The 24,005-nt window shown below is 37.5% G+C and overlaps 1 protein-coding gene across 5 annotated transcripts in view; it reads right to left on the bottom strand.

Annotated features, from left to right (window-relative positions):
* Window positions 1–24,005, bottom strand: part of EFR3A (EFR3 homolog A) — an 81,514-nt gene that overhangs the window by 18,821 nt on the left and 38,688 nt on the right. For 4 of the 5 annotated variants that reach the window (XM_069854673.1, XM_069854674.1, XM_069854672.1 and 1 more), the window contains 9 exons: window positions 19,609–19,746; window positions 14,700–14,778; window positions 13,663–13,798; window positions 11,918–12,082; window positions 9,591–9,702; window positions 7,723–7,774; window positions 3,961–4,133; window positions 3,452–3,527; window positions 532–693 (listed from right to left, as the gene is read on the bottom strand). In XM_069854673.1, the coding sequence (XP_069710774.1) occupies window positions 532–693; window positions 3,452–3,527; window positions 3,961–4,133; window positions 7,723–7,774; window positions 9,591–9,702; window positions 11,918–12,082; window positions 13,663–13,798; window positions 14,700–14,778; window positions 19,609–19,746 (1,093 nt within the window). The remainder of the gene's footprint in view (window positions 1–531; window positions 694–3,451; window positions 3,528–3,960; window positions 4,134–7,722; window positions 7,775–9,590; window positions 9,703–11,917; window positions 12,083–13,662; window positions 13,799–14,699; window positions 14,779–19,608; window positions 19,747–24,005) is intronic. The other variant, XM_069854671.1, reaches the window with a different exon arrangement.

The following is a 24,005-nucleotide window of genomic DNA, read 5'->3' as shown; positions in this document are numbered from 1 at the left end:
TTCTACACAGATACACCTACTAAGTTATACAGTTTCACTAAGGACTATATGCAAGTATGAAATAATGTTTGTTCCTGTAAAGGAAAGGTTAAAGAATAAAGCCTGTCAACACACTGAAAGAATTTTACTCCAAGTTAAGATTAAAACCAGGTTTGACAAATATTTTAACCAAAAAGCTTTCTTCCAGTGTGAGAATATTCCATGTATTTTATACAGAATACTGACATAAGATTTTAAGAATACCTTGTCAATCTGCTAACAAATATATCAGTGAATTTAGGTAACATTTCAACAGATTTTCACATCTGCTATATTTCCCGAAGAGATCATGTTGCAGAAGTTTGCAACAAATCTGGTTAGTTGAAGTTTCCCTGCTAATAAGTGTTATGGACAAATGGATTGATCCATTTAAGACTGAACGATGTGATTGCCAATTTGAAGATCAATATGCAAACAAAAAAAGTCATCCACATCTCCATTTACGGATATAAATTATCAATCAATGAACCCGACACCGAATCAGACTCATACCTGCAAAGCAATAGCTAATCGGATGAGGTCAATAACCACTTCTTCATTGGCTAGCTCAATTGTGATAAGAGCTAGAGATGTAAACAGCAGTTCAAAGTTTTTTTGGACATTGTCTTCTTCTTTACAGCCTAAATAGATGTGTCTATACAACTGCTGACCATGCTATAAAGACCAAAAAGAGAAAATGAGTATTAAAATCACAGCATAATTTAGGTTAGAAAGGATATTTAAAGGTCCTCTAGTCCAACTCTCTACTCCGAGCAGAGCGAACCTTGATGTTACATAATTTTGGATAGAGAATTAAAAAATATACAAGAATAAAATACAGGTACATGCATATATATACAAACATGTAGATGATTAATCAAGAAGACCCCTAGTTTACTACCGTAACAGTAGCGATTTTATAAATACAGTGCTATTTGATTTTATGTAGATGTATATGGATGGGCAAGATGATACAGGGATTTGCATATGAATACTGCACTGTGTGCCAGGTACTGGTATTCATTTCCTATTGAAATATTAAGAAAAAAATCCATCCCATTTAAGAATGGGAAAATATGAAAAGTAGATCTTGAAGCATTCTCAAGAATGTCCAAGTAACTGAGGAGCTCCAAGAGTTATCCTTGTGAAGACAGTTAATTTGTTCACCAAGCAAGTCTTCTTGAAGAGCAAACTTGATAGATCCTCAAGTTCAAAAGTGATTTCACTTTCCTCGTAATGGAGTCCTTCACAAAATCTTTGTAACAAAACTATTATTTTAACACAACAATGATGAAAAGACAGAAAAGCAGGTTAAGAAGCAGGTTTTGTATGTAATACATGAATCACTATCACCACAGCAATCTTAATCTGTAAAGGATACTGGTCTGTATCAGTTGACACAGTTAGTTGTCAAGATCTAAGGACTGATGCTTTACCTCTGGAAGTACTAGTGCAGCTTTAGAAGGAGAAAGAAAACTAATTTTTAACATGTTTTACAAGCAGGACATATTCACTCAAGAAATAACAAAGACTAGTATTAATCTCCTTATTACTTCTAAAATCAAATACAAACTTGTTCAAATATATGTGTTAATTAGAAAAGAGGGATACAGCACTATTAGCAAAGCACAGAAGCTACTATGAAATAAGCACAGTAAAGTTAGCTTCTTAAAGACACAGTATATTTGTAATCTAAAACTAATGGAATTATTCATCCCACTGATAATGAATTAAACCCAGAGAGGAAAATAAACTATGATGTGGATTTTCTTGAAGTGTAGTATCTTCCTAGAAGACCACAAAAAGCAAGAAGTTTAATATTTTCCTTTAAAAATAGGACAGGAATAGACCTCCTGGCTTTGAGATGACAGCTTGACACAGAGAGAGTTTTGTGTCTATGTCTGGTTTAATTTCACCTATTTTTAGGTATTGAAATTCCTAGGTACAATACACAATTGCCTTTAGGGTCCTCATCTAACATCAAACAAACCTGGACAGTCATTCAGACCTTAATGGACATCTTTCTGAAGGTGCTGCACCCTTCTCCTTTAATTATGCAAGGAATCTAGAAAAAGTAGGCTGCTAACACGTATGTCTACACTAGGTGAGTAATACTAACTTTGATATGCACCTCAAACAGCATCACATAAATAATTATTGAATCACTTCATTCCATGGAGTTAATATATTTTTTCAGAAGACCATGTAATCTTTTCTTGACCTGTTAAGAGTCTCTCTTCCTCTCCTGTCCTCTTTTTTAGCTGTGTTAACACTATTTAGTTTGACAGGTAAGATTTTCATCCAGCAAAATCAGTAAATACAACTTAATTGAACTGCTTTAAATTCTAGCTATTAGGTTGATTAATTAAAACATAATTTAATTTTTAGAAAGAGACATTACTAATAATTGCCAAAGTTGGAGTAATCTTTATATTTCTGTTATTCTAGTATTAATCAGAACAGGTGAAAATTTAAAGTAAAGAGTATCAGCTGTACTGAGTTAGCAAGAATGTGTATCCGCAATGTTACCTGAAAGCTGCACAACTCTAGCTTCTGTATTATAATACGTATAGTATTTTTACCTTTGAAACTGCAATTCTTCTGATTTTTATAAAGAGAATATTGAAGTAGCACTCTGAAGACATGCATTTTTTATTTCACAGATAATAGGAAATAAAAACAAAGCAGCATGGGATAGCTGTGAGAAGTGAATATTTTTCAAGTGGCTAAGTGATAAACATTCTAAAGCCTGCTTGAGCCAACTTCAGTAATTTGTATTTTTTGTTTACAAAGATATCTACATAGACAACCTATAGCCAGGGATGACAAGAAATACTAATAATACTTATTCTTCCCATGTAGAAAAAAAGGCGTTTACTGTAATGAAGCAATTTCACTCCACATAAGCATAATCTAAAAAACAAAATAAAAAAACCTGTTTTCCTTTAAAACCAAACATACTCAGAACTAGCATGAAGTCCTATAAAACAATCTTGTAAGGAGGTGTGCTTTTTCTTCTGAGTTAACTTTCTTTGACATCTTTATTTAAAACAAGGGACACTTTTTAAAAAAGATTTTTTAAAGAAAAATTATCTGAGAACAAAATAAAATAAAAGCCATGCAAATGAAAAACTGTTCCTGAGCATCAATGAAATCCTGCATAGGGCTCTAACTATAAGCAGGTTTAGATATATAGTGTTCTGATTTCATGCATGTAAGGATTTCAACTGAAGACACAAATGAAAATTTTATTCCATGGAACCACCTCTCAACTGAGCACCTCAACACTGAGATCCCTGTAATTTGAATTAAAATCACTCAATACTGGTCTTTGTAACCTGTTGCAAAAATACAGTTGAAGAAAAGCAAACCAAAGGTTCAGTTAGTTTATTTTCTTTCTAGATACAAAAGTTAACCTTTTTCATTCTATTACCTTTTTCATGAAGCTGACATCTTGCCTTGAAATCTTGTCACGTTTTATCTTTAGATCAGAAACATCTGGTATTATTCTACAAAGGAAATGAAGACGTTGTTTTAGCAGAAAAGTTGTAAGGGAAGAGAATGTGAAATACACTATTCGAACAAATCTTGAAGCAATTTCCTTTTTAATTATATCCATGTTTAACCATGATATTCAAGTTTCAGTTGAAGAGGGAAAACCATAAACAGAATTACAACAACCTCATATTTTTTTTTCTCTACATAAAATACTATATTCCGTCTTCCACAGTAGCAGATATTTAGAATGGGCATTTAAAGTATCATGCACTGAGGCTTATCTGTAAAACTCTTGCCATCAATAAAATACACCAAGCACTGTGCTCTTATCAAAAGAGTACATTAACATTTCATATCAGGAAAAGTATTTTAAAATCAACAGTACTTATCATGCAGAAATTTAACTAGAATTTAAAGTAGGCTAAAGCAAACAAAAAGAATTACCGTATCCCTCTGAGCTTTGCTCTGTTGTCATGCCGATCAATGAGATTATGCAGTACTTCCAAGACCAGCTGCCTTAGCTCAGAGTCTTCCATGAGTGACGGAGACAATAATGGGTCCAGAAATGGGGGTGGAAGTGCATTAGTTATTGTTGTTGCTTTGTATCCTGAAGTCACCTGTTTATAGTTAGAATTAAAATTAATGTGCATTATTGCATTGTAAGAATTACTTGCAGCTGTCACTTTTCAGTGGGTCTGTTTTGGCATCTGAACAGTGGATTAAAAAGTTGTTTATTTGTTTTGAGATTTCCTAAACTCACTATGAATTTGCAAGGACTTTAATATTCGTGTTCAAATAACCTTCCTCATCTGTTTTTAAGTGGTATTTCACAGAATCATAGAATCACTAGGTTGGAAAGGACCCACTGGGTCATTGAGTCCAACCATTCCTATCATATCATGGAATGGTTTGGGTTGGAAGAGACCTTTAAAGGTTATCTAGTCCAACTCCCCTGGCACTGAGCAGGGACATCTTCAACTAGACCACGTTGCTCAGAGCCCCGTCCAACCTGACCCTGAATGTTTCCAGGGAAGGGGCATCTACCACCTCTCTGGGCAACCTGCTCCAGTGTTTCAGAACCCTCATTGTAAAAAATTCCTTCCCTGTATCTAGTCTAAATCTATCCTCTTTTAGTTTAAAATCATTAAGCAACAGGCCTTGCTAAAAAGTTTGTCCCCATCTTTCCTGTAAACCCGCTTTAGATCCTGGAAGGCTGCTATATAGCCTCCCAGGAGCTTTCCCTTCCCCAGGGTGAACAACCCTAACTCTCTCAGCCTTTCCTCATAGAGGAGGTGTTCCAGCCCTCTGATCATTTTTGTGGCCCTTCTCTGGACCTGCTCCAACATGTCCACGTCTTTCCTGTGCTGAGGGCTCCAGAGCTGGAGCAGGCTTCTTCCTCTACCAACATACCCCAAACTAAAAACAAAAGCATAAAATATGAAATATTTTTTGAAAAATGACCTACAAAAAGTTGTAGGGCATAAAATGAACGCAGTAATAATTCCAATAGAGATTTTTCCATTTCAGCTCAAACTGCTCATATACGGTACTGAGTATGCTCATATGCATTAGAAAGAGAAAACAGGGCCTACTTGCACATCTTAAACATGTATGGGTACTACTTTATTACAAAAGTAAGAAAGCAAGGAGAACATCACTTTTTTAGAAATCTGGCGCCATGGTGCTGTGTTTTAGGGTTTTTTTTAAAACTAATACTATTGCTGACTTGCCTCATTTGATTATTTTTATTTAAAGCAAACTCTGTAGGCACACAAGGAAAAGAAAATTTCAGATTGACAATTTAAATATTCATCAGCTGAACATTTACACCAGTCAAATGTTTACAGAGTTGCTGGTTCTTAAAGTGAAGTTTACCAGAAAACAGGATTCAGAAACTACCAAGAATAAGCTGCTGAGGATGAGGGGAACAAAATATCCCAAAATTTAACTATAATAAAAGCAACCATATATTTATCTAAGACTTTGCATAATAATCGTATCTTCATTATGCATACTTCATACCATCATAGCTTTTACATGTGAATTATGTTGTACAGGCTTTGGCTGCGATAGTTAACTTTCTTCATAGTAGCATATATGGTGCTGTTTTGGATTTGTGCAGAAAAGTGTTGATGATACGGGGAAGTTTTTGGTATCACTGAGTAGTGCTGATTCAGAGTCAAGGCCTTTTATGCTCCTCACACTGCCCCACCAGCAAGCAGGCTAAAGGTGCACAAGGAACTGGGAGGGGACACAGCTGGGACAGCTGACCTCAAAGGACTGAAGAGATACTCCACGCCACATGACATCATGCTCAGAATATAAAGCTGGGGGTAGTTTGCAAAGGCTACCATTGCTCACGTAATGGTTGGGTATTAGGCAGCTGGACATGAGAAGCTAGGCTTTGAGTGGAGATTTGTGTGGTTTGTTTGGGTGGGGGTTCTTTTTTTGTTGTTTTATTTTATTCTGTTGTTTATAATTTGTTAGTATTTTTCTTGGTTTTATTTTTCATTGTTTCCCTTTTTGACCGACTAAATTGTTCTCATCTAAACCCACTTTTCTCACTTGTACCCTTTTGATTCACTCCCTCATCCCACAGGGGAAAAGTAGGTGACTGGATAGTGCTTTGTAGTTTAACCTCAGGAGGCAGCAAACGTGAGCAGATACTATTCCTACAGCATAACCAAACAGGCTGAAAGGAAGCTGGCAGAGGAGGGTACACCAAGGTATCTAATCAATCATTTTGAAAATGCAAAATATTACAAGCAGTAAGGCTGCAAATAGAAGTGCACACTTTTAATGAAGTGCCAGATTTTAATTGCCTGCTAAACATTAAGTTGTCTGCCTCTGTGTATGTATGACAACAAACTAATATGTTCTGAAGTGTTATTCTTTTGTAAAGAATACATGATGTACAATGGTCATTCCAGTACATAGAATTAGCAGGGTTCAGCAGTTTCTAGTTCTTTATTATGTATGCCGACTAAACCTCACATACCACAATAAAAGCTTTGCTCTGAAAACAAATTCTTTGCCACATTTTTTCCACAATATTTATAAATGTTTGAGTAATTCATTAAGCATCAAAACATTTACACTCACATCTTTTGGCCTAATGGGATTTTACTTCCATATTTGAAGAGAGGATCCAAAACAAAACTCTGTGTCAAAAATGTTAAAATTCCTTCCACATAAACAATTTGACTCCCTCAAAATATACTTACAGAATTAGAACAATTTTTATTGACTTCAATGGAAATTTTTAAGACTGGGGAGACAAATATTGTTAGGAACAATTTAGGCATAGCCGAGTCTCTCTTTAATGAAGACAATGTCCAAAAAAGACCCCATGATGTCCTTTCCAGCATGTTTCCCACCCTTTAATTGCACCTGTGAATGCTCAGCTCTTCTGCAAGCCACAATCTAGGATTTCATATTCTGACAACCAAAGAATGGTTTAACTGGTTTGCCTAACACCACACAGAATTTTCAAGTCAAAGCAGAGACAAACTCATTTTCTAGGAAGGCATTCTACTGCTTTAGTCACGAAATCGTTCTTTACGCTGTTTCCCCTGCTTCAGTCACCAGCTCTCAGCTTCTGCGACAAACTAGGTCAGGATTTACAGGCAAGAGCATCCTTTACCACCCACTTCTGAATCTCACCATCGGAATGTGTTTCCAGAAATACTCTTTGAAGTTTTACAGTTGAAAAAATGTACTCATGATAAAGCAGTTAATTATAGCTTAGAAGAAACTTGGGAAATACAAGAAAGGAAAGAACAAAGGTGTCTGAGGCTCTCAGGGCCTGGAAATAGGAATCCATTCCTACAGTTTTAAAAATATTAGCCATTTTACTGTTATAATTACAGCTTTTCTGGTGTCAGAGACAAAAGGGATTTCACTTTCATGTTGCTAGCACTGCTGGCAGAATGAGTCAACTCAACCTACTCCATGATGCTCTTTTGGATCTGCAGATCTAATTACAACTGATATTCTCTAAAGTGCTCTAAGAGATGGAGGAATATTTCTTGAATTGCTTCTACTGTAAGACAGAAAAATGCTGCCACAATTTTACCTAGAACTCCAGGTCTATGTAATAGGAAGGTATATTTCATTTCATAACAGAGTTGTAATACTGTACTCATATGTATAAATGTATACATGAAGTGAAACATGGTATGCTTATACTGAACACAGAAGACTTACCATAAGTAAAGATCTCAGTAACATGATTTGAATCCTCCTAGTTCCCAAATCTCTACAATTAGAAAAAAAAAGTTGAAAATTATTCTACTCCAGACAATCTAACAACTGTGTTCTTGACAAGCAAATACAGCAGTCTTGGAAGGGATGATGGATGACCACAAATAAGGGCAAATATTTCTAAAGAAGGTGCAATAACTGAATATTTTTGAAAGGGGTGTTTACAGGAAAGCTTAAAAAAAGCAAAGCATATACTGTAGTTTAAATTCTAATTGATATATATGAAGAGTATCTAAACCTTGATTCATTCAGAAGTCTCTTTGTATCTGAAATGCTCAACTGATAAATATTTGACTTAGTTGCACAAGCATCAGTGCTCGGTTTCTTCAGAATGAAAATGTAATCGAGTCTTTTAAGAAATCGGAGCACTTCTTGTTTAAATCAGACCCCAAAACTTTAAGGTTGAAATAATGTTATCCGCAAAATCTGCCAGAAAACCTGAAAGAACCCTCAGTTTTCAGATCACAAGGAAGTACACAAAACATCATTTAACCTGTTCTTCATCTGTTCCTCTTTTACATCTCCTGGTATGAAAAGAAGTTAAATATCTATTGGTGTATAGTCACATATGCACTGTTCTTGCAAGATCTTACAAGTTAAAACTGCACTTTAGGAACAGATTATTTCATTCAAAGACTCTTTCAAGAAACTAAAAAAAGGTACAAACCCTAGTGTCCACCAAATAATGCAAGGAAAGAGCAAGCCTCTTCACAGAAGGTGAGCCTACACAACAGTGGAAACTTCCACCTTCATGGGCTATACCTCTGGCTTGATCCAATTGGCAGCATCACTCATTTGAATGACTGTCTTGCATAGCATATAACAAATTTTAAGGTAAGTAACGCAAGACTGAATCAGCAGTCAGAAAGCCTGCTTCATTCAGAATGACACATCCATCAAACTAACATACTACTCAGTCCCATGTTTACAGAGAAACCCACAAATTGTATAGTCAAGAAACAAACACCTCACCCCTCACGTAGTAATCTAAGTACAGAATTCTAAATGGATCTATATTTCAAATACTTTCTTACTGAGCAGTAACTGCCTGGCACAGAGAGATTTCTGTCTTCCAGGGAACAGTGTTCCATACTGCAAGGACACAAAATTATACGGAAAGCTATCACAAAGCCAGCAGACTTCCTACTCAAGCTAGCGGGTGATCATACATGTGGAAAGAGCAGTCGCAACCTTTTCAGCAACTTTTCCCACACTGAGCAGAAGTGGTCTTTAAACATAATTATTTATGTTGCAGGGAAAAACATTACTGCAGCATATGGCAGCTTTTTATTTATGATTTTATTACAGGAGTCTGTCTATTTCTAGCTTTTTCCTACTTGTAAATAAACAGGGAAAATCTACACCAAGAGATTCACTGGAATTTTAGCAGTTTATTTCTTAAGCTGAAGTCAGCTCATAGAGAAGAGAGGAAAAACAAAACCCATTTGTAAATTATGAAGGTATTTGAAGAAATGTAGTCCTAGTTCAATTTTCCTCATTCACAAAACACACATATAAGAAGTTATGGAATTAACCACCATTAAGTACATAATTTCAGAAACATTTATACAGATGTGGAGAGAAGTAATGTTTCAGTGCAAAATAAGCTGCATTCCAACTAGTTATTTGCAAACAGTAATGTGTTCAGGGACTGATTTCACACTACTGACACTGAGCTTGCCTGCATTACATTTAATACAGTCCCAGATGAATGAAAATTTGTATTTCATTTTTCTTAATTATTTTTACTTTGTCAGGATTATAAAATCTAAATTTTTAATTAGAAATTAATAACTGTAGGATATACAAACCCAAGGTGAGTGGTATCCAGTGATTGTGAAGTCCCCAAAACAGGCACTTTTCCCATAATGAACATCATAATTTCTGATCTCTGGTAATCTGGGAGATTGCTTCCAAAGAATCCTAAATAAAAATTGAATGAAATCACAGAAGGAAAGACGTAAAGGCAGTCACCAGTGGAGTCCCACAGGGCTCAGTTTTAGGGCCAGTTCTCTTCAGTTTTATCAGTGGTCTAGACGCAGGAATCTAATATACATGAAGTGAGTTTGTTGCCAATACGAAAATAGGAGGAGCTACAGTCTCTCTTTAGGGTAGAGAAGACTTACTGGATAGAGTAGAGAGCTCGGAAACCACCACCCATTTGAAATTTAACAAGAGAGATGCAGGTTTCTCCACTTGAGACAGGGTAATCCTGGTTATACGTACAAATTGGGGGATAAGAGGCTGGAGAGCAGCTGCATAGAAAGAGAACTGGGTGTTCGGGCTGATGGCAAGTTGAATATGAGTCAACAGTGTACCCTGGCAGCAAAAATGGTCAACCATATCCCGGGTGGCACCAAGCACAGCACAGCTAGGTGGTTGAGGGAGAGGATCATCCTACTCCACACTGCACTATTGTGGTCCCTCTTTGAGTACTGTGCGCTGTTTTGGGCACCTCAATATAAGGACATACAACATATTAAGAGTGCATCCAGAGGAGGGTGACCAAGATGGTGAAATGTCTTGAGGGCAAGATTTACGAGGAGCAGCTGAGGTCACTTTGTTTGTTCAGCTTGGAGAAGAGAAGGCTGAAGGGTGACCTTTATAGTCTACAGCTTCCTCAAGGGGGGCAGGAGAGGTGGTAGTGCTGATCTCCTCACTCTGGTGACCAGCAATAGGACACAAGGGAATAGAATGAAGCTGTGGCAGGGAAGCCCAGACTGGAAGAAACTTCTTCCTTGAGAGAGTAGTTGGTCACTGGAATAGGCTCCTCATGGAAGCGATCAGGGCACTAAGCCTGTCAGAATTCAAGGAACATCTGAACGACGCTCTTAGACATATTGTTTAGTTTTAGGTAGTCCTGTGAGGAGCAGGGAGTGGGACTCAATAATCCTTACGGGTCCCTTCTAACGTAAGATATTCTATTCTGTTGCTGTGCAACAGTATAAGAGCAACTTTGAAAGAAAGAAGGTTTACGTCAAAAGGTTTGGCTGTGGCTTTTTGTTGGGTTTTGTTGGGGGGGGTGTATGTGTGTGTGTAATATTTTAACTTGGAGTTTTACAGTAATGGGGAGAAATAATCTACTACGTATTTGGTACTGCTTTACAAAGCTCCAAGGGGTAAGCAAAGGTACAGATCAGTGAACAACATTCAGGTTACATTCCCCACCATTCTTTAAATAAAGAATACACATTACAAATGCACGGCAACATGTATCACTACCATAAGGAGAAAATCTGAAAAAAGGGGAGAGGCTATTTTAATGAAATCATTCCAGAAGTTGATGCTGGAGAAGAGGAGGCTGAGGGGAGACCTCATTGCTCTCTACAACTACCTGAAAGGAAGTTGTGGAGAGGAGGGTGCTAACCTCTTCTCCCACGTGACAGGGGACAGGATGAGAGGGAACGGCCTCAAGCTCCACCAGGGGAGGTTCAGGCTGGACATTAGGAAAAAATTTTTCATGGAACGGGTCACTGGGCACTGGAACAGGCTGCCCGGGGTGGTGGTTGTGTCACCTTCCCTGGAGGTGTTTAAGAGACAGGTGGACAAGGCGCTGAGAGGCATGGTTTAGTGTTTGATAGGAATGGTTGGACTCAATGATGCGGTGGGTCTTTTCCAACCTGGAGATTCTATGATTCTTTTATTCTCAGTATTGTGCGTAAAAGTACTTCAGTTAAGCTGTACTAGCATAACCAGCCATTAGGTGTCACTGTTGCTGCTATGTTTAACAGTGGCTTCTACAACTCTTGAAGCAGTACGTACTAAAATATTACTGTATATGATCGTTTGAAATATTATTTTCATAAAAGGAATAATATTAATTCTGTGACAGAAGTACAAAATGATGTCTATATTTCCAGGGCCATATAATAATATAAACAACAAATGTATTATAAATCCACCAGCATTTTTAATTTTCATTGAGCTTCTTGACTTTCTGCTCAGTTAACAATTAAAAGAACGGTATTTTAAGTCATCAAATTTGTGAAGCGAATCTGAGATTTAGAAGCAAATGCAACCAGGGATAAGACACTTGACATTATTCCTTTTTGATTCAAACTGTTTTAATAACATCTCATTGAGGAAGGGGGAGAAGGGGAGGAATTTTAAGTGAGCCTATGTTATTGTCATTACTCACCAATTGTTTGAATAATAGCGTTCTGGACAATCCGCTCATCATTCTCCTTGGAGCTTGTGCTAAAAGTGGCACTTCCTGCTGAACTGCGTCTATCACCCAGCTCAAAGTCAACACTGATGCGCAAATGCTTTAGCAAGGTATTAAAAACCTCCAGAACTGTTGGGCCTGGAAACAACACATAACAATGATTGCACCTGCCAAGGGAAAGAGGCCTTAAGAAAAATGAAAACTAACCCTGTCAATGTCTTTCTAGGAGAAATCAGTTTAAGCTGAAAAGAACAAGCGAAATTCACTGTTTGAGGGTTGTGGCCTATGGATAAACATTTGAAATATGCCTACACTGTCTTATTTTAGAAAATATTTTGGACTCAGGAAATGCAGTCAGGAAAAGCATAATCCATTACTATCAAGTTGTATTAGGTCTTGTTGGGACAGAATTAATTTTCTTATTAGCAGCCTGGGTGGTGCTGTGCTTTGGATTTGTGACTAAAATAGTGTTGACAACTCACCAGTGTTTTGGCAGTTGCTGAAGAGTCCTAGCGCATGTCAATATTTTTTCTTTTTCCCTCTCTACTGCTACAGAGAATAAGCTGGGGTGTGCAAGAAGCTGGGAGGAGATATAGACTGGGCCAGCTGAGCCAAACTGACCAAAGGGCTATCTATTCCATACCACATAATGTCGTGCTTGGCAACAAAAGCTCAAGTAAAGGAAAAAGGAAGGGGAGGGACATTTGTTCATATGGCATTTGTCTTCCCAGCTAACTGTTATGCATGCTGAGGCCCCGCTTTCCAGGAAGTGGCTAAGCATCTGCCCATCAGTGGGAAGTACTGAATAAATTCCTTTGCTTTCCTTGTGCAGACAGCTTTTGCTTCCCATTAAATTGTCTTTATCGTGGTCCATGAGACTTCTCACGTTATTTTTACCCTCTACCTGTTTTGTGGGAGAGGGAAGTAAGCAATACGGCTACTGGTCAGATTTAATCCACCAGGCAAGTCCTACGTAGAAAATATGAGTGGTTGCTGAAATTAAGCATTGATGATGGGTTAAACAGCAGGTACTTACCCAAATTTCAGTTATTTCAAAACCTGTTACTAAAATCCAGTTCTATATCTTGGATTAAATAATAACCTCTTTTTATCAAAGACTTCACATGCCTGTGCATGTAAGTGGGTTTTGTATAAAGAGAAAGGACAGGCTCAAACTCAAGGTAATGAAGCAAAGCAGGACTATTTCAGAGGGCAACAAACCAAAACAATAGCAGAGAACATATACAAACACATCTTTGTAATTACACTTATTTCAAGGAACTATGGTACCAAAAATGATATAATTCACCTTATTTCAGTTGCTTCACAGTTACTAAGGTAAAATTTCTCAAAGATCATTCAGCTCTTTACTCTTGTATTACCACTTATCTCACAGCAGCTGTAAAGTCAATACACAGTTCTCTCAGACTTCATAACTTCTTACTAAACTGGAATTCCTGCCTTTCACAAGGCTGTAAAAACATCTCTACTCATTTTTTCAATGCAAAGGGTTATAAATCAACAAACCAACCAAACACGTTTGAGTAACTGTAAACCAAGTAAGATTTCAAGTATTTTATTGGCACAAAGAGAATAAATGAATAACCGTAAAACCTTGTCAAAATCTATGCTTTCATTCACTTTGAAAACAAAGCAAAATGAACACCACCCTTCAAATCTGTGCTTTGACCTGATGCCTTTAATTTAAGACATCTTACCTATTGATCCTTTAGCTGCTATTGCAACTGCTTCCAAAAGAACCTGAATAATACCAGCACGAACTCGTGGTGAGTCCCTTTTGCGAACATCAAGGTGTCCAAGAATTTCTTGTATTACATGATGGGAATATTGTGCCTGTTAAAAACCAAACAAACAGAAAGAAAAGCTTGATCTGTGACTTTCGTAAGAATAAACTCATACACTCTTCAGTTACAAACATGGCCATGTTCCTATACTGCAGCATTCGTACTCAAATTTATCCACATTTCGATCAATTCATAATTAATATGGCTTTAAAAAACCTCTACCAAGATAGATGACAGGTACATAGAACACCGTCTACAAAATGTTACAGTACTGAAGTATCCAGGAACATCTACAAGAACAGAGGAAGAGTGAAGTGGTACTTGGTTCAGCTAACTGCAGTTCCAGGACCTCAGCTGGTTTTACACTGATACAAACGCTGAGAAAACTCAGCTTTCTTCCACAAAGCTGGAATATTATGATTTTATCTTTTGGGTGTCTGTGCTTGATCTATTCCAATAACCAAGCTTCGATCATATTTACAACAGAGGCTGCTTATTAGCAAAAATCAACTAGCACAACACAATTCCATGTGAAGTTTGTTTCTTGAGGTGTAAAAGCACTACAGTTGTAATGGCAAGGAGACATGACAAACTTTAGAGATATTTATTTACCAAGCACAACATGAGATCAATACAACTATCCTGTTCCTTGTTCTGGAGCTCGCCGAGGGCCCTCCACACTACGTTCCATTGAGAATCTCTTAACAGCCTTTTTCTTCTACAACTGTACATTAATTGAAAGTAAATCAGAAAACCTCTGATCACAAACCATGACTAGGTTACTATTTGAAATGTTTAACGAATAAGGCTAAGGAATTATGAAGAGGTTTCTTCTGGATTCTTTGACTTCATCTACCGTCTATCATTATCATGGTGAGCTGAACATTTAAGCCCATCTCGTGTGCTTGGAACCTGTATGCAAGGAAAACAAGACCTAGAGAAAATCCTACCTGTATAGAATACATGATGATTTTGAAACAGGAAACAGCAAATTCATTGGGATCCCATAGCCTGTGATGGTCTAAATGTCTGTAACCAAAAAAGAAGGGTTCTGAAATAATGCATTCCACAGATATAATAAAAGGCACCTCACAGATTTCTCAAAATTCACCTCAAAGGGATTATTTCCCTCCATAATGATTCTAAACCATGTCTTAATACCTAGATAGAAAACTAGAACTTCAGAAAAGCATTTTTTCCAATATTTAGTATGTTATCACAACACATTTGGCTGTGGCAGAAACTTCATGCCTTCAGATTTTAAGGAACCTAGTCATACCAAAGATATACAGCTAAGACTATACTGTTTCCATGCAAAGTGCATGCACAAAAATGGCTGTGACATATGGTTATCGACACGAAACAGACAGACTGAAGAGGATGGTTGTAAATCCTTGGCAGACTTTTACTCTAAATAAGATACAGAAATTTCCTTTGAATCAGGAGCAACTAAACAATTAAGGCTGAATGCTACATCCAGAATAGATATTCTAAGAACTACTCTCATTTTCATAGTGGTTTCATGAATAATGCATACAGTAAATAAAAAAAGGGCTACTCTTTGTGTATTTACTCCTTTTTCACTCTGAAACATGTCACATTTCCTCCAAGAAATACTAAAACGGAATCAGAATGATGGCATTTTCCTCCTAAGAAAGGGAGTATTACATTACTGTAGATGATATATTTTACTCATCATAATACAGGCAGTGTGCTCAATGTGGTTTTCATTTTGTAAAAGATGGTAAATGGTGTTTTCAGCATGGTGCATTTAATATAGTTAAAATCAAGCCACATCATGCCTAGTTTTTTTTCCAATTACATTTATTTTAATCAAGAATACATAAGTAAGATTGCAAAACACTTTGCAGGATTAACAAGTGCTAAATTCTGAATTCCACTAATATCTGTGGCATACATTTAGCAAATGTGCACAATTAGGTTTTTCAGATTAAAAGGAACCACAGAACCAGTGGTGTAAATTACTGCTTTATGGAGTGAGAGCCACTAGTGATCCCTGAATTCACTCACGTTATCACACATGCAAGTAATACTTACAGTATAAAATGACATGAGTACATCTGGTGACAGAGAGGATGAAACTTGTACTGAGGAGACCAAGGACAAGTCAATTGGGAATGAACACTCTTCCCCTTATGAGGGCTGAGGGTTCACCAGCCCAGATGAAGTGCATTTACACCAATGAACGCAGCATGGGCAATAAGCAGGAGGAATTGGAAGTTATTGTAGGGCAGGTAGACTACGACACAGTTGCTATCATGGAAATGTGGTGGGACAACTTGTATAACTGGAGTGCAGCTATGGTGGGGTATAAACTCTTCAGGAAGGACAGGAAGGGTAAGAGAGGTGTTGGGGTAGCCCTCTATGTTCAAGAGTGCTTTGATACCCTCAGGCTTGATTATGGTGATGATGGGATCGAGTGCCTGTGGGTTAAAACCAGAGGAGCCCACAAGAATGTATATATTGTGATGGGATTCTGTTATAGACCACACAGCCAAGAAGAAGCAGCTGATGAGCTCTTCTATAAACATCTGGGAGTAGTCTCAAGATCACTACCTCTTGTCCTTGTGGGAGACTTCAATCTTCCAGATGGCTGCTGGAAGTACAATACAGCAAAAGGGAAGCAGTCTGGGAAGTTTCTAGAGTGTGTGTAAGACAACTTCTTCACACAACTGCCGAGTGGGCCAACAAGGGAAGGCACCCTCCTCGACCTGCTGTTTGTGAACAGAGAAGGCCTTGAGGGGGATGTGATGAGGGGGATGTGATGGTTGGAGGACGCCTGGGACAAAGTGATTATGAGATGATATGTTTTTTAGTTCTAGGTGAGGTGGGGAGGGGGATTAGCAGAACAGTCACATTAAACTTCCAGAGAGCAGACTTCAGACTGTTCAGATCGCTGGTTGACAAAGTCCCATGGGAGACAGTCCTTAAGGGCAAGGGAGCCCACCAGGGCTGGATGCTCTTCAAAACGGAAATCCTAGCAGCTCAGGAGCAAGCTGTCACCATGTTCTGGAAAAGGAGCCAGTGGGGGAAAAAAGCCAGCTTGGTTGAGTAGGGAGATCTTGAGAGACAGGAAGCGTCAATCTGCTGGAGGGTAGGGAGGCTCTCCAAATGGATCTGAACAGGAAAGGGTCACTGGGCACTGGAACAGGCTGCCCAGGGAGGTGGTTGAGTCACCTTCCCTGGAGGTGTTTAAAAGTTGGGTGGATGAGGTGCTGAGGGGCATGGTTGGACTTGATGATCCTGTGGGTCTTTTCCAACCTAGTGATTCTGTGATAGACTGATACTGATGACGTAGAACCCAGGCATGTATGGGAATATAAAAAACCAAACTTCTCATGCATCATGTTTGCTGAAAGAATATTAAACACCAGTCACTCAATATTCAACCCCCTTGCAAAGAAGATAACTTAGAAGAATGGAAATACAGTGAGATGAATAGGGTATAACTTGTTATATTTGAGAAGTTGTTTATATTCCCTGGATCCCTGGATCCCTCTGGATCTGCCTTATCTATTCACCATTGCAGAGTCTAGACAGCCTGTGACTGCTGACATAAAATATAAATTTTTTTCATAACATATTAATATAATTTTTTCTTACTTTATTTATGGAGTTTACCAGCAAGATTTCATTAAAAACAAGAATGTGAGAGTTTCTAGCTATTGTATGCAGAAACTTATAACTATGGAGATTTTCTGCCAAAGGCAAGGAGAATTAAGGTGAATCCAAACCCATACCAGGAGACTGACATCAGATTTCAACTATCCTAATTATATTTAAATCCCTCAGTCACTGAATGTACTCAGCCTCATCATGCCAAAAGCACTGTTCTTTCAGCTTTGCAAGGAAGTAACAGCATGTTGACTGATATTCCAATGCCACATAAAGCAAGCCTTCAGTTCACCTTCAGTATCAGCACTGTAGTAAGTGGCCTTAACTTAATTTCTGCAGCTTAAAATATGTGAAATTGTTGAAAATTGTTAGGAGAAACTGTCTTCTAAGCTGGTACACAAACTAAGTCAGGTTTTTCAACCATATAAAATGCATTGGACTCTCTCAAACTTTGATTTTACCAGTTCTGGTCATTCATAAAGTGAAGATGATTTTATACAGTACTCCCTAATAGTATAGGAAAAATATCTTGGGAAATGCATTTTCTGCATCATTTGTTCTTCAAAAATACTAAAACTATACAGCAGTTATTTATAAAAAGATACATTTCTATGGCAAAATTTTTTCTTAAAATGGAACACAAAAATGGTGAGCACAAAGACTCTCTATTCATAGAAGAGACAATATATTCTAAGTAACTGGTCATCATCTACGACTTCAGTGCACAAATGCAGCACTGTGGCACAGAGAGGTGCACAAAGATGCAAGTAATTCCTTAGGATTACAGTAAATAAGAAAAGAAATCAAGCTGGAAATAACCCTTTAAATACACAAAACTTTGGATCTGTCACAGGAAATGCAGGTATGACACCTTCTCAAATCCCAAACCCAGCACTAACTGCAGTCTAGGGAATGAGGTATTATGCATGGGAAACTTCCCCAATACTGAAATAATTCAAAAGACTGAAGTAACTGCACGTGCCCATAAAATTCTGAGATAAATCCATAAAAGGAACTTGTAAGATGTAAGAAGACAGCTGCAATATAGTTCTAAATAGCCCATCCAGATTGCTTCTCCATTCTAATGGCACCTATTTTGGAGGAATATAAATTTTAGATTTAGGAAAGGAAGAATTTTTTTTAATAAAACACTCAACTTTGCAACAGCTAAAACTCCTATACAATTGGTATAATAGGTACACCTGGAAAGTAAAATATTAGCATAGTTCTTTGCATTTAACACTTTTGGGTGAAAAGCAAGGGACTACAAAAATTTTCTGCCCTCAATGCCTACCTGATCTCTTTTTTTGCACTTCCATTCTTACCTAACAATAGTGACTTGAAAATGGCCTTTGGTAGCTTGAAAGTATTTCAGCATATAAATTGAATTCTTCATGGGAAGAACTAGGCCATCTATGACAAGATAGTTCTCTTAACAGGTGGCTATCTTGAAAATCTACAAGGAGCAAGCAGCTCTCCTCATCACCACGAAATGCCGTAGTTTGAAAATGGTATCACAGAGTCTAGACTTCCTGCAAGGATTCATCCCTAAGAACACACCTAATTTGTACGCATCAGCAGAGGTCAAAGAAGCAAATTTAAGTTACCTCAATGCATTTTTCACATCATAATTTTTAAGAAAGAAACTCGGGCAATGAAAAGAACTGAAAATCTAATTTGATAGCTACTAAATCAGCTACAATTTGTACCGTGTGCATTTGTGCATACTGTGTGCACAGCTGTCATTCACTACTAAATGAGCTATTAAAGATATTCCTTGCAGAGTATTAAAACAAGTCTGCGAAGAAAACTGCAAGTAAGTAGAAATCTTAACTTTATGTATTAATCTGGGCACAGTATTCCTTTGTGCTACTTGCATTTTACTTGTTTTCTCTCTTCACTGAGTGCAACAGTCATCTATGCGACATCAATATACTGAATAAACAGTTCATATTCAAAAGAAAGGCCAGCTGAGGCAATAACATATCCAAATATTGCACTTCTAAAACCGGTAATATGGGACATGCTTTTCTCCACAGCTGTCTTCAAAGTTAACAGATAGGAAACAAAGGAACAAAATTGAAAGAGGGACACTTTTTCGAAAAAACATGAAGGGAATCCTTTGGGTTGAAAACAAAGAAGGAATTAATGCAACTTAATTGGAGGATGAAGTAAAAAAAAAAAATCTCTTAAGATAAGACCTACCATGAATTTTCAACTTACGCGAAAACTGGTCTGACAGCATTATTCATATTTCCATAGGTTGCTCGTCCTAGTAGTTCCCTGAAACAATTCTCAGCCAGCAAAGCAGGATTTTCCTCTTTCTCTCTGCCTGTAGGAGAGGATGGAGGGCCTATTCTGCTGAAATAAAACAAAAATACATTGATTTTACTACTGATTAATATTACTAATCTTCCTAATTGTACCCACCCTTGGTTCTACAATGTTCATGAGTAACGCCCTCGATCTAGGCAAGAACTGTATCTCAAATATGCACCAAACCAGAATTCTAAATAAAACATTTTATTGTCTTACAGCAGCATTATAGATCATCATCAGTTCACTCAGTACTGAGCAGTGTACTAGTAAATATTTATATGGTAAGAAAGCGGCTGTTTAAATACTGATTTAACTTGTTACCCACTATCCTTTAACAAATTATTATCCATTACTAACAATGAATCACAGCTACGAAACCATGCAAAATGTTAGGCAGAATTTTAGTCATTTTGTTCAGACTAATGATCTCATTCACCTGCCCACTACTGAACCCACACCATGTGGGGGAGTGTTAAATAAAATGCAATAATTCAGCAGAAACAGATGGCTTGTGAGTTGGAAAAATTCTGATTGAACTAATTAGAACATTATCACCCACATGTTTACCTCTAACCAGACAGCGTACAAGTTAGTCACCCTCTACCTGTCTCCCCACATTACTATGGAGAGGGCTGACTAGCCCCTCAGCTGAGCCTCTCAGCTGAGCTGCAGGTGTTGGTGGGAAAACAGGTTTCTGAATGGGCAAAAGGTGGAGGAGGAAGCCCCACCCAGGCAGGAGAAATAGGAGGGCAGGAGGTGCCTGTGGCATGGAGTAAGGATCCCCTGCAACCCTAGAGAGATCTCACTGGAGCAGAGATCACCCTGCAGCTTGGGGAGGGACCAAGGTGGGAGCAGGGGGATATTTCATGCAGGAGCTATGACCATGCAGATTCCAGGTGGGAGCAGATTGTCCCTGCACCCTGGGGAAGGGCCGATGCTGGAGCAGGAACAGGTGTGAAAAGGGAGGAGCAGATGAAAGGGGCTGTGATGGACTGACCCCAGCTCTTCTCCCCACCCATGTGCCTTTGGGGGGAGAGGAGTCAGGAGTAAAGCTGGGCAGGGTAAATGGGCAGTGGGACAAAGATGTTTTCAAGCTTGTTCCATTTTTCACCACCCAAATCTATTTTAATTGACAATGAAGTGAATTATGCCTATGACAGCAACTGGTGAGTGATCTCCCTTTCTTGTCTCAACCCATGACCTTCTCCATTTTACTTTCTCCCCTGTCATGTTAAGTGGGAGTGAGAGTGAACAAATGGCTCAATGGGAGTTTGGCTTTTAGACAAGGCTAATTCATACAAGGACTGGAAAGATAAGCACAATGTCTATTGTGAGTCTTCATCAGTACATACAAACCTCTAATTTTTAGCCTTATTAAAATATAGTACTTTGTTAAGATGATTTTTGCCATGTAGTTTTCTTCACCTCGATGATACCATTGGGCAACTGGACTCCCATTTTTATTGCATAGTTTGTTACTAAACTTGGGGGTGAAGGTAGCAGACTAAACACCTTTCACAATTGGAAATATATTTTTAAGACTTAGATATTAATGTTTGTTTCCCCGTTCTGTATTTACAAAGGTGGCCCTTGTTGAAGGAGGATTCCTTCCCTAAAAGCATTACTCTGTAAAACATACATAGCATCTGATTTCTTCAGCCAGAAAATAATAGCAATGAAAAAATACAGACTGTGAAACTTTACATCAGATATATAGACCATGAACAGTGTTAAATTGCATGAGTTGTGCTGAGAAATTTGTCCTTTAACAAGATGATGCACTACTGATAAAAAAGAATAAGAAATCATAACACAACGGGAGGGTAAGGAAAAAGTAATGGCAGGGGAAGAATATATTACAACCGCAGCTACTGCTTCTTCAGGTGCTGAAGTACCCCAATAAATGACTTAATCTAAAATAAAACTTCTTTTAAATTAAGAAAGAATTATAATCAGCATCTAAATATCAACTTAATTTTGTAGGGAATTTACAACTTAATAGAACTTGCAGTGCAAAGGAAGGCTTTAATGGTTTCTACTCATGTGAGTAGCAATCACCAAACCTGTGTAAAATTCAAATACTGTCATTTGCAATTTTTTGAAACTAGGAATTAAGTTGACTATTTAAAATCAACATGGTACAAAAAGAGAGTAAGCGTACAGAATTAAAGACAGAATCCAGCTGCAAGAAAAACTACACACTCTTTTAGTCTAACTAAAATGTACCAAGGCCTGAATTCTACCACTGAGCTTCGAAGGGAATAGCCTCTCTGTACCTTGAAATAACTAAAATCTGACCTGCACTGTAAACAGTGAAAGGCAGAGAACTTCCAGAAGAGTTTCCAGTTTCCTAGTTCTCATTTCAAATGCAGCCCTTGGTAATGCTTGTTTTGTTCATTTTTTTGGATTGTGAGGGTCTTGGTTTTGTGGGGTATTATTGCTTCTTTTTTTTGTTTCACCCAGTCACCCTCTTTTCAGGACAGAGATATCTGACTTACTAGAGCAAATTAAAGGCATTTGAGATGTATTTCTGAATTTAAGTGCTTCACACATCAAACCATTAAGCTGCAATTAATATTTCATTTAAATTGAGCAGTTAAGAAGTGGGAGACTGAGGAAGAAAGAAATAGTTCCCCCTAGTTACTGAAAAGTACTGCACCTACAGGAGGCAAGTTTGGCTTTGTTGTAGTTTTTTTTTTTTTTTGCACAAAACATGTTATAGAAACTTAAGCGAGGATTTGTTCACCTACATTAACATTATGTACCTATGCATCACGAGGTCAATTTTAGACTGCAGGAATCAGTACACTCAAACCTTAATCATACTTTTAATTCTGCAGTGCAAGCCTTGCATTAAATATGTTTAAACGAGCATCAGCTTTAGTTAACACTTATTCCTCAGCATCATAAAGCCATAGCTTTAGAGTATTATAAAAAGTCAAATACTGACATGCCACTAGTCAAAAAACCACGTACCAACACATTTGTAATATCTTCTGATAGCAAAAGATCTTCTAGTGTTTTAAGACTACTACAATCTAAAAGTTGCAATATAAAAACCTTGTTGCCTCTGGCAACATCAGTGTTTCAGAAACTACCGTAACATTGCTAGCTTGCCAGATTTTAATAAAAAAAAGCCCTAGGCACCTGTTTGATAAATAAGGAGAAAGTTTTACAAATGAACAATGATTAGAATTTTAAATAGCATGACAATTTCTATATAAGCCACCATAGATATCACTAAACTGCAGCTTTACCTAACTGCTGTGCCTCTCAATTGCCCTATTATTTTCGCCCTGTACTACCTAGACTCTGATGTAGACAGATGGGCATCCTTCTCAGTGCCAAGATGATACAAACAGCAGTGCAGGATTATCATTCCCATTGCTGTTGTGACACAGATTCCATGGAATGCAGCAGCATTAAAAAGTCAGGTGCGTGACAGAGAAAAAAGACAGCAGGCTGCAGAACACTGACACAAAGCCTGTCTACCTGGAATAATTTTAGCTAAAAAGGAGTAAAAATAAGTTATGTTTTAAGTGTTCGTATAGGAAATCCTACATAAGATGACTTCTTAGCAGTGTTTTGAGTCTTATTTTAGAATAAAGAATAAATTTCAATATAGTCTTCCAAGTCTAAAACGTGAGGCTGCATCAAAATGTTCAAAATTATTTCCTGTTTTCTGTAGGAATCACATTTTTGTTTTGAGCTTTGACAGCACCTACCTAAGTATTTTTCACTAAGTATTCCTTGGCATTATCAGATGAAAGATAATTAATATCAAACTACTCTCTTAATTTTTTAGTTTTAAAGAAAAGCTTTGCACAGACTCTGAAGCTTCCACATTCAAATGAGTAATTCTACTCACTTTGTTTGACCAACTTGTTTTTTAAATAGAGATAGAAACCCCTGACGAATCCAACTGCAATACTTACAAAATATTACTCCTCCACATTCAGACTTTCAGTTTGTAAGTCCACTGTTTTGATGTCCAGTTTCATATAACCCTTCCCCATTTTAGAAATGCACATAAACTGACAAACATGATTAACTCTTACGAATTTTATTCTAGAAAAGTTGAAGGAGGGAGGGTCTTTGAAGCAATATCTTGTACTCTACTGAAATATGCATACCAATTACTTTGTAATTCAAAATTGTAGCGAAGTACAACCAAGAGAGAAATGATTTGATCTTTAGAAATGTTACACTTGCGAATTTGTCTGATAGTCATGTAACTAGAATGTGCACTCAAATATACAGACAAGCAATGACAGCCACAAATACAATTATTTTTAGATTTA

Source organism: Phaenicophaeus curvirostris, chromosome 3, assembly GCF_032191515.1.
Source record: "Phaenicophaeus curvirostris isolate KB17595 chromosome 3, BPBGC_Pcur_1.0, whole genome shotgun sequence".
Classification (NCBI taxonomy): Eukaryota; Metazoa; Chordata; class Aves; order Cuculiformes; family Cuculidae; genus Phaenicophaeus; species Phaenicophaeus curvirostris.
This window is presented reverse-complemented; position numbering and strand designations above follow the sequence as displayed.